This window comes from Scatophagus argus, chromosome 17, assembly GCF_020382885.2.
Source record: "Scatophagus argus isolate fScaArg1 chromosome 17, fScaArg1.pri, whole genome shotgun sequence".
Classification (NCBI taxonomy): domain Eukaryota; kingdom Metazoa; phylum Chordata; class Actinopteri; family Scatophagidae; genus Scatophagus; species Scatophagus argus.
In genome coordinates this window covers 14,602,358-14,619,144 of record NC_058509.1, presented here as the reverse complement: position 1 = coordinate 14,619,144, position 16,787 = coordinate 14,602,358, and the positions used below count along the sequence as shown (strand labels likewise).

Below are 16,787 nucleotides of genomic sequence, written 5' to 3'. Positions count from 1 at the left end.
CGTAGGGGGTCAATTTGTTCTCTCATTTCAACAAAGCGATAGCACAGACAGGGGAAACCAGCGTCAAGTCGCCTGTAGATCTTGGTATGTTTTGTTTTCTGGGATCTCGTCCAGGTTAAGAGTGACCCTGTGGTCCACGTTGTTTTAGAATTTAAACCACCTTGAAATAACATTTTCTCTCCCACCACGAGTGATTTATCACAATCAGACCAGTGTGAGTGTGTATGTCAGAGTGTGTGGTTATGTTTGTGTGCACGTCATTCTGACTAAAGGGTAATGGAGCATAAGATGCACACTTTGCTGTGTGGTCATTGCGGTGACTGCAAACTCAAACACCATAACTTACTCTATACGGTACTGTGATATACCATCTCTCTCTCTCTCTCACACACACACACACACACACATACACTCACAAAATCAAAGAAACCTGCTGCAAGCAATATGTCGCACTGCAGGTTGAACTATTTTCATTATTTGTATTTTTTTATAAGTATTTTTTCTTGAGGTATTAGCTCTACCAGCACCCAGTACCAGCACACACGATCTAATACTAATATCCACATTCATTACAACTTGCATTTTCAGGTTCACTCTCTGTATTTCAAACATATGAATTTGCATTCTACTGTCCTAATTCAAGATACAGATGCTTTCCCACAAGCTACTTCAGATAAAAAGCTTACATTTTTACTGCTGTTGATTCTGTCTGTAGGGATTGCCTGGCAGTCCTGGGACAAAGGGAGGACCTGGAGCTAAGGTAAGCCTTTTAAAAACTCTTAACATTATATTAGAGTCACTGCATTTTTCTGGTTTTAATTGTTTAAATTGTCATCTCCTCCCTTGTCAGGGTGAGCCTGGACCTAGGGGCCACATTGGCGTGGCCGGTGCCCCTGGACCTCTGGTAATTCGTAAACATATGCATAAAATATGGTTGTTTTGTAGACAAAGAAAGATTACAATTGTTTTCTTATATTGTGCAGTAGGATGAATAAATGTACGTTGACTGCAATCTTATAGGGTGAGCCTGGTCTTCCTGGTGAACCTGGTATGGAAGGAGTTCCTGGACCCAAGGTATAAAACCAGAATTGCTACATGAAAGTGCTTGAAACTGCAACAGTGATCCAAACATACTCACCTCACTTGATTTCTACAGGGTGACAGAGGCCAGCGGGGGGAAGCTGGGCCACAGGGAGTAGTCGGAAAGCCTGTGAGTTGCTTCTTTGCATTCTAAGAACTCAGTTTAGCTGCAGCTGTACGTTCCTGTGTGAATTCTAATGTCTTTTAACAGGGAGGCAAAGGAGAGAGAGGACCAATTGGTGTTCCAGGTGCCCAGGGCCTGAGTGGAACTAAGGGAGATAAGGTCTGTGTGTGTGTTTGTGTACATGAATAAAGACCTAAATGTGCATCATTCCCCAAATTCAAACACTGTTAAACATATTCATACAAGGTTCATAATAGTTTGTTACCCAAATGTGTCCATTGGGGGCAGTGTTTACCCATGAATCAAAGCCATGAATCCACACTAAATCACTGAATGAGACAAGCAATATAAATAACCAATATAAATGATAATCTAAGCATCCTCATCTTCCATGTTTCAGAGATGAAACATCTTTCTTACTTTGTGATCTGGTGTCACTGGCTTGAATCAATATTTAGTCTTTTTTTTTTTTGGAGGATATATAATCTAAATTTGACCACATTTATATGTACTCAGCCCATCTTTCTTTGCAGGGCTTCCAAGGAAAAGTTGGGCCAAAGGGAGACGTTGTGAGTAGCAATTTTACCCTTTTAAGCTGGATTATCATAAAACTGTATTATGTTGTTGTTTGTTGAACTTCAGCTCCATGCGTACACATATTTTCTATGATCACCCATCTATGTCCTCCTCTTGATCTTAATCTCTCTGTTGCTTTTAGGGTGACCCCGGTGTTGAAGGATTGGCTGGTGAGAAAGGTGAAAAGGTAAAATCATTACCACAAGGCATAAAGCTGTTTCAAACTTTTTTGTTATAAAGAACCACGTTTCTAAATAAAAAAAAACAAAAAAAAAAAAACACTGAAACATGCAGGCTTTGGATAAGGTTTAAACACTTGGCTCTGAAGGCATCAAAGCAAAGTGATACATAGCAGAAAATATCACTACCATATTGAAGTTAAGAAGAAGAAGAAGTCTGTCTTTGAATTTGCATACAAATCCCCATAATAATCCAGATGGCAAATGGGCTATTTACATGACAGTGAAGCAATGATGCACGTTGGCTCTTTGAAGCAGCATTTTTAGACGTTCATTTACACAATTCATTCTTGAATTATTGCTCAATGAGTGTCTCTGAGGCAGAAATGATAGATGGAAGTGATGAATGTGAAAATCTCTCTGTTTGTTCTCACAGGGTTTGTCTGGTGAACCTGGGCCTAAAGGACAGGTGAGGTTGTGTTGTGCTGAAAATTTCTGCATGGTTCCATAAATGTATTTCCTTCCTTCAATTGTTCCTTTTTTTTCTTTCTTTCCTGGGTTACTTTTAACATCATCAGTTTTGATTGGCCTTTCTTTACTCTCCATTAATTCACTCTTCCTTAATTCCTCTCTCTTCACAGCAAGGAATTAGGGGTGACCTTGGACACAATGGACCCACTGGAGATCCTGGCAAACCAGGAGACCAGGGACCACCAGGACTGCCTGGTCCTAGGGGACTCAATGGAGAGCGAGGAGTTCCTGGCATGCCAGGCATTCAGGGTCCACCAGTGAGTCCAGTTCCCCCTCGATCATGTATTTGTATAATGTATAATGATGTATAACGCATGGAAAATGTTGATAAATGCATGTAGTGGGTTGCTGTCTCTTCGCAATGCTTAGTTTCCTCTTCTTCTCTCGAGGGACGTGATGCATCTGACCAGCATATTATTGAAGTGGTATTGAAGATGTTGCAGGGTGAGCATCTAGACCCAACTATTCACTTTTGATGTCCATAGTGGAGATCAGATTGGCTCATTCCCCTGCTTTCATCTCCTGAGCAATCAGTTGCCATCACCAAAGGTAATTTAGTCAAAACGATGATGCTGTCTCTTCTGTTATAGAGAGGCTAGCAGCAGTGGCGGTGAGTGCCAAGAGGGCTGTGCTTGGTGGAGCAGGTGTAATGGGTCCACCTGGGCCTCCTGGACCTCCAGGGTCACCTGGCCCTCAAGGGCCACATGGCCTACCGGGTGCCCGTGGCATTCCTGGCATGATGGGAGGACCTGGACAGATTGGAAACACAGGACTCAAAGGTAGAAATAAACAAGAATCATAATTGATCAGAATCAGATTTATAACCATGTATGTTTACACATACAAGGAAATTGTCTTGGCATAAGGTGTGAACACAAAATACAAATACAGAATTAGAATTACAATATGTACAATAAGAAAAAGTTAAAATCTTTCAGAAATATTAAAAAGGTTAAAAAAAATATATGAAATGTGAAATGGCTGAAAATTTTAAAATGGAACATCAATGCATTTACATTTGATGACTACACAATACAGCTTTTAAGGGTACATCTGACCCTATGCTCTTGTGTCTTCCTTAGGAAAGAGAGGACCAAAGGGAGAAAGAGGAGATCCTGGTAAACCCCATCCAGGACCACCAGGACCTCCAGGAATAAATGGTAAGATGAAATCTCCCAGGCTTGTAATAATCACCAATATTTAAGAAGAGTATGGGTACAATAAGGAACTGAAGGACTTGGCATTACAGCTCTTGCCACAGGAAAGGCTGCTCAAAGGCATTTTAAAAGCATCATTACCTCAAGCCATTTAACAGATGTTCTTGAATGAGAATGTAATAGGATTGCAAGAGAAGAATTGACAGTATATATATTTTTACATACACACACTGAATTTGTCTTCTGCATTTGACCCATCCTTAGTTGAACACACACATGCATCACCCGGCAAATTACGTGCAGTGAAACACACGCAGGAGCAGTGGGCAGCATCAGCGCCCGGGGAGCATATTGGGGGTTAAGTGCCTTGCTCAAGGGCACATCAGCCGGCTAATGGGGGGGGGGCAATTTTTTCACATTAATCACTCCACCACACCCAAATTTTTCCTGCCCGTCCGGTGGGGGAATCAAACCGGTGACCCTCCGATCACAAGCCGCTTCTCCAACCTCTAGGCCACGGCTGCAACAGCAAACACGAATTCAAAATTAGGAAAATGGACACTCCTATGCATGCATACACTCAGCTTCAGTACATACATACAGTACACAAGTGGAATCCAAGGTCAGAGTGGAGCTGGGAGAGAACTTCTCAACATGGACTTCTGTGTAGTTAGCCATCTTGACCCCTAGAAATCAGTAAAAATCCTCATTTGACATTGAACTCTCTCCCACCTCAGGTCCTCCTGGTGTTGATGGCGTGGCCCGAGATGGCAGGCCTGGTGAGAGAGGACCTCAGGGAGCAGCTGGAGAGGCCGGTTACCCTGGTAAGGCGGGTCCTCCAGGCCTCCCAGGCTTTTGCGAGACAGCGATGTGTCTGGCTGCATCAGCATACACCTCCCCGAGACTACAGGAGGCAGGAACAATCAAAGGACCCAGTGTTTAGAGACCCGTTTCTCCATCAGCAGCTCATAACACCAGGGAGAGAGAGAGAAACGAGGAAAGGAGGAGAGAGGCCACTCTTCTGAGCAGGACAACATCGAGAATGAGGAGTAGGGGACAATAATAGTGACTGGGTGTATAGCACCCCCCCGAAACTGACAACCTGAAGTTTTGACAGGTGGGACATACTCTTGATCTTAATCCACCACATCACCATGACAGCAGCAGTTCACAGCCACCCACATCCCTCTGTGTTTTTGGATGATGTCAATATCTGTCCCATCCATATATCCCAGCCCTGTTCCAGCAATGTAAGAGGAACAGATCTACTGTATTTTACATCTACATTTACCATGGTATCTATGAGCTGAGAGGGGCTGGAAACCAAGTGTGGTGAAAGGTGCTTTACTTTTACACCGTGGTCACTTTAAAAGGTTTTACATATGCAATATTTTGTTGGTTGAGAAGTATTTTGAAGTTTTAAAGTCCTGCCTCTCTTGAGACATCACAGCCGATGCCTTAAAAGTGTACAAAATAAATGAATGATTGAAGCCTAAATTTCCACCAAGTACTATAATGTATTGAATTTTTTTTTTTTTTTCATCTGTAAGCTTGAGTGAAATCCCTGATTTACCTCATGTGTACATTGCCCCCTCCTTCCCCCAACAATCCCCACTTTCTACCCAAGTCTCATTTTAGAAACTAACGACTAGCTTTATCTCTTCCTCTTGTTGCCTGGCAACAGCATATCCCAATGGGCACTCCCATCTCCCACAATGCAGTGCTGTAAATCTTTGTAAATGTGTGTTGATTATTATGTAGAGAAAAAGAAATGGGCTACGATATGCACCAACTAAAATCCTGTGTTAATGAATTCAGTGAGTAATAAAAAGTTCCTACAGATATAACGACTTTTTCTCAAAACGGATCAGTCCAAATGTGCTTCTTATGCCACTGTCAACTTTCCACAGGGTGTCAGCAACTTACTGACTGATTTATTTTCATCCACAGAAATTATTTATTGTTCTTTATATAATCATCTGTAAAAAGGGTTTTTTTTCCCGGCTGTTCAGGTCAACCCAAAACAATAAAGAAGAAACTTTTATAAAATGTAACGTTCTTCTGTATCATATGCGGATGGGAATGAGTTTCTTTAGTTTGGTTCTCCTCTTTCACCACCTTTTCATGCATATAAATAAACTCCCAAGCGTCCAAAGCTGCAGATGTTCAGCTTCTGTTGACAATTTCAAGGCCAAAAGTTCCCATCAGACTGCAAAACTGTACTAGACTATGGAACATAATTGTTCAAATGCATATGCCCATGTTTCTTGGAATGAAAAACAACCACGCTTGTTCAATTTCAAAATGCTTTCAAAATGAATGTGTTTTTTTTTTTCAAATATTTCATAGTATAACAAATGTAAGGCACATGATGGGTTTGATAACAATACCAAAAACATATACACAGACTGGAAAATTGATGGACACACAGAACAGGTCAACTAGGCACAGGTGCAGGGACCCAAGGGGTCAGGGGCCAATGACTGCTAATATTTCTTGTTGGAAAGTCAGTGAAACAAGGCACAAAAAGGTCACAGAGAAATACAAAACCTCAGTGAAGAGACCCAAAATGAACAGAAAGACGAATGAGACAGAAAAACAACTACAAACAGATGCAAAACAACTTTACCTTCTGTTGGTTTGCTTCTCGGTAGGAGAGGTGGGGGGGGCCTTATACACATCCGAGCCCAGGGTTTCATAATCTGTCTCTGGGTGGACAATGGTATTTTAATAATATCTGATATAACACAAAGTGACAATGATAAGCACATGATATAGCTTCTTTGGAAAGCAATTTAATTCAATTTTAAGTTGAACATTTCCCATGAGTTAGACCACTGCTCAAAGTTTAAACTGATGATTATAAACTACTCAAAGTCTTGCATCACAAAGGCCAAAGGTTCTCAGATATAAAAAGTAACACATAACAACCACAAAATACAGTAACATGTAACATTAAAAAAGCTGTTTGTGATGCTTTCACAATATTTTCTTAAGCTTTATGTGATTGTGAGGGCTAGGTGGCCATGCTCAGTGTTTCATTACAGTACCTGTGGTGAATGGGCTGAATTATTGCTCATATTTTCTCAAATGAGTGCCTGGTAAAAGCAGAGACATGGCTATTACAGCTACTTTGAAATACAAAATGAGATGAGATCCTTTAAAGTGGTTGCATTTCCAAGACGACTGGAGTTAAAATGACACAAAATTAACTTTAGCAAAATCAATTCAAAAACCAATATGCTTTCTTGTGTAAGCACAATTTTCTCCTATAAATAAGTCTTTTACTTATTACTAAACATGTCAATCCATTTTTAAAGCTTATACACCTTAGAAAAATACTGTGGCATTTTTTGCTGTCTTATACCCATTAAAAATGAAAAATAGGTGGCTAACCATGTGTACGCTTTTTTATCAAATCTGATGAAAAAGTATAAAAAGCCACTATATATAAATATAAATATATACAAAACAGTCAATCCATCAAAGAGGGTATGAATGCAAGTTTTTGACATCTGTTTCTACAGAACTGAAATATATTTCTCTGGATATTCTCTTACAAGTCAAATTCAAATATGTATCACACCATAGGCACTGAGACAGAATATTAGAAATGCATGGGACGCACTCGGAATATGATTCTCTGTGAAAAGAAGAAAGATATGAGAGGTGGAAGCAAAGTGCTACAATAATTGTGTGTATTGTCTTCCTACTGAGTTCGGCAAAGAAAATGAAAAAAAATAGAAGAGGCCAGAATTAATCAAGGAGAAGAAAATACAGGTTGTGATTCTTGTCACCTCCCCTGGGTTGTTTGAAAATGCACAAAAGGAACGAAACAGAAAAAAGAGGCGAAACCAAAATAAGAGGCAGTAATATAGCATTGAATTGGCATTCAGAGTGAAAAAAAATGATGCAATAGAAACGAGCTGCTGGTGCGTCTTTGCAAGCCTCATTTCAGTGGAGCCCTCAGAAAGCAATTGTGGATTTTTGCTTACAACTACAACGGAAAGTAGTAGTTGTAATCTTGTGGTCAGATTTATTAACTTTGGGTCATGCTTTTTGGCTTCATGTCTTGTCTGTACTGTCTTTGCTTTAGTCCCCTCTGCCCCTCTTCTTGAACACTCTACCAGGGGCCCTTGACAGGTGGGCCCTTGGGGCTATATTCTACTTGATGGCTCATACAGTCTCCAGGATTACAGCGTCCATCACGTCCCTTTGTACCAGGCTGCCCAGGACTGCCTGGGATTCCAGGAACACCCTGCTGGCCAACAGGACCTGGGGGTCCCATTTTACCATAGCCCGGGGGGCCTGGGACACCTGGAAGAAAAAATGAAATCACTTAACCCTAAAAAGTTCATTTTGGGAAATGCTGTACACTGTTGCATGCTTGCTTAACAACAGATAAGAAGATTGATATCACTCTCATGGCTTCCACTAAATATGAGACTACAGTCTTTATAGTTCACCTTATAAGAAAAAAAAAAAGCTATCTTAGCTCTCATAAAGCCACAAATTGTCATTTAAAATCTTTGGTTTTGTATGGATTAAACATACAAAATGAGCTAATGATTTTAAGTGAAGTTGGTAGTTGGATTTTATTTTATTTTATTTTTTTTATTTTTTTTGTTTGTTTTTTTTGGTCAGAGCAGAGTCTTTCTGCTAAGCAAAGCAATGCTAAGTGACTTTTTCCTGTAGCATAACATTTTCCATACAGACGTGACATTGGTATCAATCTTTACAGGGCTCTCAAGTCTCACGTATTGAGCGCGCGATTTCAACCATTTCTCACGCCACACCTTGTATTTCTCACGCAGAGAAATTAGCAGATTAACGTCCTTTTTTTTCTTTTTTTTTTTTTACAGTGGAACAGGTAGGAATCAAGCCGGTTCCCCCCTGAGCTCAGAAAGCGCCTGCCACGCACCAGCCGATCAAATAGAATATAGCTACCGAACAGCCAATCAAAAATAGCCTTGCTGTATCCGGGTAAGATTTAGGTATTCCTACTACAACAACGTTACAGCTAATGACACTGATCTCGCTACTCTGATGATCGACGCGGAAGAGGACGATGTCCTATGAGTACAGCAAGTCATCTCTTTTGATTTCCGCTGCTGGGCAACACTGTCTCTACGTACAGTCTTTTTATATTAAATGCATTTTTGTCACTCAATTGTTTCTTTTAGCAGTTGGCTTGCAAGCTAGTCATGCTCCACTAGCATGGAAGCTTTAGTTAGTTATCTATCCTGACTTTCGGGTGTTAGTTTGCAGAGGTTACACTAGCAGTAGCTCGCTAATCAATCTAGTAGTAAGTAACACTTTGCCAAGGCTGGGATTATGCACATTTTATGTTTAGCTTTAGCTCTCTGGAACCGCCACTGAATAGTTTGTCTGGTAATCAGTAATGTTAGCTAACAGTTTGTCTTAGCTCAGGACTCATTATTCACAAAGCTTTTCTCTTATGCCACCAGTAAGAGCAGGCTACTTCTCAACTAAATAAATATAGTTTTTTTTCTTAAGAGTAATTCACGAAGCAGTTGAGACCCACTTCTACTAGGACTTTGCAAACTTAATGAGCTTGACGGCTATTTAATTATATTTTATCCAGAGAATGCATAGTATTAATTATTGCATTGTCTTCAAAGATGTCAGGGAAGGCAAATGAGCATTCTTTCATGCTTCCCTCAGAAGGATCAGCTCCCTAAAAAGGTGGCCAGGTTAGAGAAGGAGACAGCTAGGCCAAGAAGTCCAGGACATCCCCTACAAGGACCCACTAAACCAACTGCCAGGTAATACTTTCAAGAGTCACATAAGGAAGAGATAAACCTGTGTGCTCATTTACCTCAAATATACTTTTGGGAAGATTGTTGTTTTGAGTTGGGTGATATCTTTGATGTGATGGAACAGGCATAAATTGTATGTAGGCTTATACATGTAGTCTATGGATAATATAGCATGCTTACAGAGGAATACCTTCAATCGCTTGCACTTGCTGTGCATATCTTGCTGAATCTATGTGCACTTACTGTTTGTCTAGTTTTGAGTTAAAGTGCTGATTGCTAAGTCAAATTGCTGTGTCTCTACCTGATGCATTTAGTGAATAAAAAGTGGCTGTGATTCTGAGATATTGTGTAAACTACATGTACTTAATTTGCTTTATCTCTTTCTGTTCTCTATCTGGTAGGAGAAAAGCTAAATGTTGGCTTCACCACCGGAGCTACCCTCAACCTGCTCCTTGAGGGACAGGACATGGATATCCCCATGCCCCAAGATCCCACCACCTTTAAAATTGAATTGAATAAATATTTTTATTTGTGTGAATTTGTGTTTAATTTATTTGATCAGACCCTTGTCCTCACCCCAACTAAACCTCCACCAAAATCTCACTCTGAACTCAGTTCAAAACTTGAGAGCCCTGCTTTACATTTAATTCTTGGCAAGAATGAAAACAAGAGCATTTCCCAAAATATCCAGCTACTTCTTGGAAAGCTTATTTTAATCCATCTGTAAAAGAACTCTACTAAAAAAGGGTTGACATTTAATGCTGGAGCACCAATACATTATATAAATAAAATGAAGGACTTGGGTAACAACATAAGGCAACTGCATTATAAAATACGTCAAGAAAGAAAAAAAACAAATAAGAATCTCTAATAGATGATATTATTACCATGAATATTATCAATAGAAATAGAGGAACAGTTAAACAAACTTTAAACAAATCATACTTTGATCAATGAATGTGAGCACAGTTGCATGTAGCTACTGCTTTTTAAAGCTGTGTTTATTTGTTTTTTTACTGTTATTCTAAAACTGGACAGGTTTATTTGTTTTAGACTTATTTATTGTGGGGGGGGGGGGGGGGGGGGGCAGAGAAGAACAGGTCAGAATTCAGTAAAATCTCCAAAGATGATTTATTTCTAGTAAGATAAGACTATTGTGAGCAGCCAATTTTCCCTCTGGGCTTTTTCAACAAAAACTACCTGTCAGTCCAAAATAAATAAATCCCTCCATGTAAAGTGATGTTAATTTATGTTAATTTGCCTATTTGCAACCAAAGCTATCTAATGATAATGATGATGATGAAGGATTCTCAGATGTTGATTTGGGTGGTATGAATTAGCCTTTTAATTTTGAGAACATGTAAAATGATGAAACATTACTTTCATCATGCTGGTAATTTAGTAATAAACAACAAATGAAAACTTTTTAAAGTAATTAGCATTATTTATGTAGCCGACCACATAAGTTAGCTAATTCTGCCAGAAGGGTTTAGCATCAACTATAGTTTGCAATTGTTCATTCATTTTGAGGAAGACTGCATACCATAGTGCTACAACAAAATATAAATAATTAATTATAAGTAATTGTATTATTATATTATAAATAATACCACAAAATAAATATAATTTGTCAATTCACATGGTGATCGTGTTGTACCAAAACCATACTGTTTGGTAAACTGGCCAAAAGGTTTTAGCTTTAACATATGATTATGAATTAAATGTTTTGTGTTATTGCTAGTTGCTAGTCTGATGAACGGAAAATAGTCCTGTTCTCTTCACAGTAACACAGCAACAGTAACACCAAGATATGCTAAGGAGTTGCCTCTTTGCAGTTTAATTATTGCACTCACTAATGGTTGTCCTATATCACTGATTCTCAGCTAAACCAAATGACTGACCATCAGAGGCCACTATATTATTTACTGATCAATGGCTCAGTGAGGCACATTACCTGGTGCTCCTGGAGGTCCTATATCTCCCATTTCTCCCAGACCCTTCTCTCCTTTCTCTCCTTGTGGTCCTCGTGGTCCTACAGACAGAGTGTCACATATTTTGACAACATGACAGTTTATGCATCCATCCATTTTCTATACCACTTATCCATCAGGGCAGCGGGGGGCTGGAGCCTATCCCAGCTGACTACAGGCAAGAGGTGGGGTACACCATGGACTGGTCGCCAGTCAGTGACGGGACTGACACACCAAGATAGACAACCACATATGCACACACTCACACCTAGGCACAATGCAGAGTGGCCAATTAATCTAATGTTGAGATTGTGGGAGTAAGCTGGAGTACCCGGAGAAAACCCACACAGGCACAGGGAGAACATGCAAACTCTGCACTGAAGGACCCAGATCGGGATTCGAGCCTGTGATTGTGACACTACTAACCACTGCGCTGCCCTATGACAGTTAAACAGTTTACAATTAGATAGTGATGACACTTTATGCACTGTCATGGTGCTTGAAAGATTATTGGTATAACGGACAAGACTCACCTGGGAGCCCTTGGCCTCCTGGCCGCCCTTGTCGGCCGATCTGACCTGGGAGTCCAGGTGCACCTGGGGCCCCGGGAGTACCTGGTGAGCCATCTTTCCCTGGGGGCCCAGGCCGACCTGGGGATGCCACCATCTCTACTGGCATCTGCATGCGAGACATGTAGTAGGCCATCCTCTCTGAGAAGGGTAAGCATGCAATAAAAACAATGATTCCACCATGGCAAGAAGAGAAGAGACAAACAGTCACATAACAATGTGCATTTCAACAGATTAACACATGCTCTCACCATCAAAAATCTTGATGACCTGCTGGCGGATGAAGTTCCTGATTTCATCATAATTAACTACAGCCTGTTTAAGAATAGAGAAACAAAGACAAAATACAAAAGGCCAAACATTAATCATGTAGATAATGAAAAATGTCATTATTTAGTGAAGCAGATGGACTTATGAGCACCTTGGGCCATTATACTGTGTGTCATCAAGTCTTCTCACAAGCAAGCTTGATATCGCACAGTTTGGAGCGTGTTAAAAGATAAAACTTCAGCTAGAGTGCACTAAGGGTAATGAAACTGTATCTCACATCATTTCCTGGTGATCCTGGTGTTCCAGGGAGTCCTGTAGGGCCCTCTGGGCCTGGACTTCCCCTTTCCCCTCTGGGTCCAACTGGGCCAATCATCGGCTGTGCATCCTTGGAGTGGTAACCTGAACCACCAGGGGGCCCCGGTCTACCTCTCTCTCCTGGAGGGCCCCTCTGGCCTGGGGCCCCTACCTCTCCCTGGGAGACAGACACACACACACAGACAATATCAGTGGCATAGAGTGGATGAGATGAAACTGGCTAATCGTCCATCACACCTTTCTCTTTTTTTTATCTTTGCACGTTTACAAGTTTCTGGCATTAAAATACTATATTTCACTGGCTATAGCATTTATTACTTATTAAACTCACTAAAGCACTTGCTTGGAAATTTTATTCCCTCTCTTGACAAGGGTTGGATATGAACACTGACACCACTCTGAATGTCTGCCATTAAATGTGAAGCAAGCTTGGAAAGTTAACTTAGCTTAAAGGAAGTATAAGAACAATGAAAAAGATGTAGGAAGGTAAAAATAAAACACCATCCACCATCCGTGGCGTCTTCTCATCTAACGCTCAGCCACAGGGTAAAAGGTTAACTATTATGTTCTTTGTTTACTGCTTTAATTTGTAGCTATTTTTGAGAAGCATATTAAGATTATTATCATCCCATATCAGAGAAGAAGAGGCAGCAGTCCTTAAGACAGGTTTGGTTGCATCTATATCTCTTTACACACAACAGAGCCTGCCATTCAGGTTGTTTAAATACGCTAAAAAAAACAGCCCCGCTGCATTAGCGACAGTGATTTATCGAGGACAAAGCAGCCCATAATGGACGTCTAATGTTTACACGTCACCGACAGACAAGCAGCTCTTGAAATAGAGAGGAGGGAGAAGAATAGGGGAGTCCGTTCTTGTCTTTCTCCTCTGTTCTCCTCTTCTGTGCAGCTAAAACCCTGACAATGCCATCCTGTCAGTGTGACAAATAGCCTCATCTAGTATCTCCCCTCATGCTTAATAGCATTATCCCAGAGGCTTAGAATAACTTTATCACTGTATCCACCTACAGTACTGTAAGCCTGTGTCTATGGAGAGATCCAACAGGCTCTATAGCAACACAGGGCTACCGGGCAGCTGGCTGAAGAGGGGTGAAGTGAGGTGAGGAGGGAAGACGGTGTCCGTGGGTGGGTCGGAGAGTTAGTGAACTGATGACTCTGTTAAGTGCAGGCGCTGAGAGGGCAGAAATGGAGAAAAGTAATCGTGTTCAGCACCATAGTGTGCTGGTGTAAGTCTCTCTCAGCTAAACGGAAGAGAAAAAGGGTGCATCTCATTGAATTCAAACGGTCTGCTGAGGTAATGGATGATTGATGCTCTACTCGACAACACACATTCACATAATATACTGTACCACCCTGAGTCAACTCTTACTTTTTGACCTGGCTGCCCGATGTCCCCTGGGAGGCCTGCCACCCCCTGTCAAAGCCAAAAAAAAAAAAAAGAAATATCCATCAAAAGAATGAAAAATATACACCACATCCATCTCTCTCCATTATACTTTAATGGGGACAAACACTACACCCAGACATTACTCACATCTTTACCAGCAGTACCGTCACTGCCTGGCTCTCCCTAAAAGACAAAGTCAAAGCAGGAGAAAAAAAGGTTAAGTGAGATTTTTTGGCATGTTAGCATTGTGAATGACGTTAATTACATTTACTTAATTTTGTAAGACACAGGTTGAAAGGTACTAACCATGGGCCCTGGGTGCCCAGGTGGTCCTGGGGCTCCTCCCATCCCTGGAAGACCCCTCTCACCAGCTTGGCCCTTATCTCCTTTTATACCCTGCATGGGAAGATGGAGCATTCCAAATCTCTTCTGTTGCTTGCACGTTTTGGAGCAGGGTGCTATTTATTTGTCATCTATTTGTTATCTCCAACACGTTTTTGGTTATTCAAACATCCTGCTTCCCTCTACGGAATTTTAAATATTCAGCTTTCCCATTTAAGGTTAAGGTTAAGGTTTTTTGTTCATTAAAAGTATGATCACGTGTTTAAGAGCATTTTCCTTACCACCCCTGGTGAACCAGCAGGTCCTGGTGGTCCAGCTGGGCCTGTAGGACCCTAATGAGGAAAGTAAACATACACAATATTCAGGTTTAACACACTTCATGCTGCAATATCAACAGCTCATGCATGTATGAGATTAAACTGCAGTGAACTTACAATGTGGCCAGGTGGGCCAGGTCGTCCCTGGGCTCCTGGGGTACCTGGATCACCCTGGAAAGTTCACAAATTTACTGTAACATTGACCTATTGATGCTGATACTGATGACTGATATATAAAATCTTGCTTTGGGCTTGCATGCAGATTATTATGTGCTGCTTACATCATGTCCCGGTCTGCCTGCTGAACCAGGTGGACCTGAAGGTCCAGCTTCACCCTGAAGAGATTAGAGAAGTAATGAAAAGGTAACAGAAGAAGCATTAGCAGAATACATCACACTTTTACAAGTGGAGACTGAAACAATGGGGTGATAAAATCTAGACTTTTGCGATAACAGTTTTCATAATTTATCTTTTAACTTGGCCTAATGTATAAGCAACAGACAGCAAATGTAAATACACAAACAGACATAGACAGCGTGCTAGTGAAGCAATGAGTTGTTGGCTAACCTTCTGTCCGGGAAAGCCAGCATGGCCAGTTTTCCCTTTGAATCCCTGAGGAGAGACATCAAAGAGAATGAGATTGGTACAGTATCAAAATTCACAAAGTCGAGCCTGCCAAAGAACGGGCAGACGTGTCTTTGAAATCCTGAACACCTGCTCTGGGTAGAACACAAACTGAGACACAGAGAATGAGTAAGAGAAATAAAAAGGAAAAAGAGGGAGCTACTCATGTGAATATCGCTATCTATGCTGTGTTGATATACACGGCAGAGACAATCTAAAGATTAGAAATTTCAAATTGGTTCACATCACCACTGATATCTACAACATTAGACTTAAAATCTAAAATGAAAGTCACAACCACAATGTATTCTTCATGAATCCATCTCTCCATGAAGTGCTTCAGATAGTCTTTGAGTGAAGAAGGTTTAGTCAGCAGGTTGATTTGCGTACAAGTTTGCTAGTTGTGAAACTGAATGTGAGCCATGGTGATACAATTTTAATACACTGCATAAAATGCATGCTTACCAAAACAAGCTGTTTGTGAAAACCAATGAGGGCACTGCTCATGTGCAAATTTGCAGGAACATACATCAATTTACATAAATAAATCCATGTTTCAATAAAAGTCTATAGCAATACCACTGCTCCTTGAGGAAGCACTCAGACTTTGAGCAAAATGCTATTACATGTGAGATGGAAATGTCATTCATTTTGAAGGTTTTTGGACATAAACCAAAGTATTGGAAAAAGTAAAAATCTGATGATGGCACTAGAGGGAAAGTTAAGTTATCACTTGAGTATATGACTCAAAGTCATAAATATGAACCTCAATGAAAAGTCAGGGGATCCCCAAATTCACTAAGACACAACAACCACCACCAATCATGCCTGTACAGGATTTTGTGCCAATCCATCCATTACATGTTGAGTTATTTTAAACTGGCTAAGTGACCACTGACTGTTTATAAAGAGGACAACATGACAGCCCCCCAAAAGTGAACTCAAAACATCCTGATCAGCCCCTGGTGGCCTGCTGCAACATATGACACAAATCCCTTCTCTGCTTTAGCAGAATGGACCAAACTAAAAACTCAATGTACAGGTCTAACACTTTTTTCCCAAAGATGTTTTTTTTTGTTTTTTTTTTCATTTTAGGTAGCTATGCTGATGTATATTTAAGTGATCAATTCTCTGATCAGTTTGGTTTTAATTAGTTATTCAATGTTAAAAAAAAATGGGTTGAAACATTATTGACAGCTGAGACCTGCTTGTGATTGGGTCAGGCAGTTGTATGGGCGGAAACTTGATATTTTGTTAGTTAGTTTAGTTAGTTAGTTTTTGTACAGAGTAATGATGTCAATCTTCATTTATATAGCACCTTTCTTAACTAGGCTACAAGGTACTTGAACAAGAAGAATAAAATACAATATAGATTGCAGGAAGTAAAATATGTTATAAACAAACAACACAAAAAACAAATAAATAAACTACATTACAGATAAGAGAAATTAAAATTCAAATTAAATTTCAAAACTAATATTATACCAGACCATAATACCAGACCAGTTAAAAAAACAAAAAAACAACAACAACAATTAAAGGAAAAGT

General features: G+C 40.3%; 2 protein-coding genes and 1 long non-coding RNA gene across 16 annotated transcripts in view; 2 read left to right on the top strand and 1 right to left on the bottom strand.

Moving 5' to 3' along the window:
• Positions 1–5,144, top strand: part of col9a2 (procollagen, type IX, alpha 2) — a 125,770-nt gene extending 120,626 nt beyond the window's left edge. For all 6 annotated transcript variants that reach the window (XM_046416773.1, XM_046416771.1, XM_046416772.1 and 3 more), the window contains 13 exons: positions 716–760; positions 851–904; positions 1,021–1,074; positions 1,157–1,210; positions 1,292–1,363; positions 1,738–1,773; positions 1,923–1,967; positions 2,396–2,428; positions 2,601–2,747; positions 2,880–2,934; positions 3,081–3,269; positions 3,573–3,650; positions 4,385–5,144. In XM_046416773.1, coding sequence (XP_046272729.1) covers positions 716–760; positions 851–904; positions 1,021–1,074; positions 1,157–1,210; positions 1,292–1,363; positions 1,738–1,773; positions 1,923–1,967; positions 2,396–2,428; positions 2,601–2,747; positions 2,880–2,934; positions 3,081–3,269; positions 3,573–3,650; positions 4,385–4,590 — 1,068 coding nt within the window. In that variant the 3' untranslated portion in view covers positions 4,591–5,144. The remainder of the gene's footprint in view (positions 1–715; positions 761–850; positions 905–1,020; positions 1,075–1,156; positions 1,211–1,291; positions 1,364–1,737; positions 1,774–1,922; positions 1,968–2,395; positions 2,429–2,600; positions 2,748–2,879; positions 2,935–3,080; positions 3,270–3,572; positions 3,651–4,384) is intronic.
• A 1,282-nt stretch (positions 5,145–6,426) lies between these two features.
• Positions 6,427–16,787, bottom strand: part of col16a1 (collagen, type XVI, alpha 1) — a 67,875-nt gene continuing 57,514 nt past the window's right edge. For all 7 annotated transcript variants that reach the window (XM_046416726.1, XM_046416723.1, XM_046416724.1 and 4 more), the window contains 12 exons: positions 15,183–15,227; positions 14,897–14,950; positions 14,733–14,786; positions 14,580–14,630; positions 14,263–14,352; positions 14,104–14,139; positions 13,939–13,983; positions 12,514–12,708; positions 12,218–12,281; positions 11,931–12,107; positions 11,382–11,459; positions 6,427–7,964 (listed from right to left, as the gene is read on the bottom strand). In XM_046416726.1, coding sequence (XP_046272682.1) covers positions 7,771–7,964; positions 11,382–11,459; positions 11,931–12,107; positions 12,218–12,281; positions 12,514–12,708; positions 13,939–13,983; positions 14,104–14,139; positions 14,263–14,352; positions 14,580–14,630; positions 14,733–14,786; positions 14,897–14,950; positions 15,183–15,227 — 1,083 coding nt within the window. In that variant the 3' untranslated portion in view covers positions 6,427–7,770. The remainder of the gene's footprint in view (positions 7,965–11,381; positions 11,460–11,930; positions 12,108–12,217; positions 12,282–12,513; positions 12,709–13,938; positions 13,984–14,103; positions 14,140–14,262; positions 14,353–14,579; positions 14,631–14,732; positions 14,787–14,896; positions 14,951–15,182; positions 15,228–16,787) is intronic.
• Positions 8,608–9,965, top strand: LOC124074203. Of its 3 annotated transcripts, none has more exons than XR_006845807.1 (3): positions 8,608–8,726; positions 9,290–9,433; positions 9,829–9,965. It is a non-coding gene; the product is annotated as an uncharacterized LOC124074203 (long non-coding RNA). The 3 variants fall into 3 exon arrangements; XR_006845805.1 differs by having other exon boundaries at positions 8,630–8,952; XR_006845806.1 differs by having other exon boundaries at positions 8,636–8,778.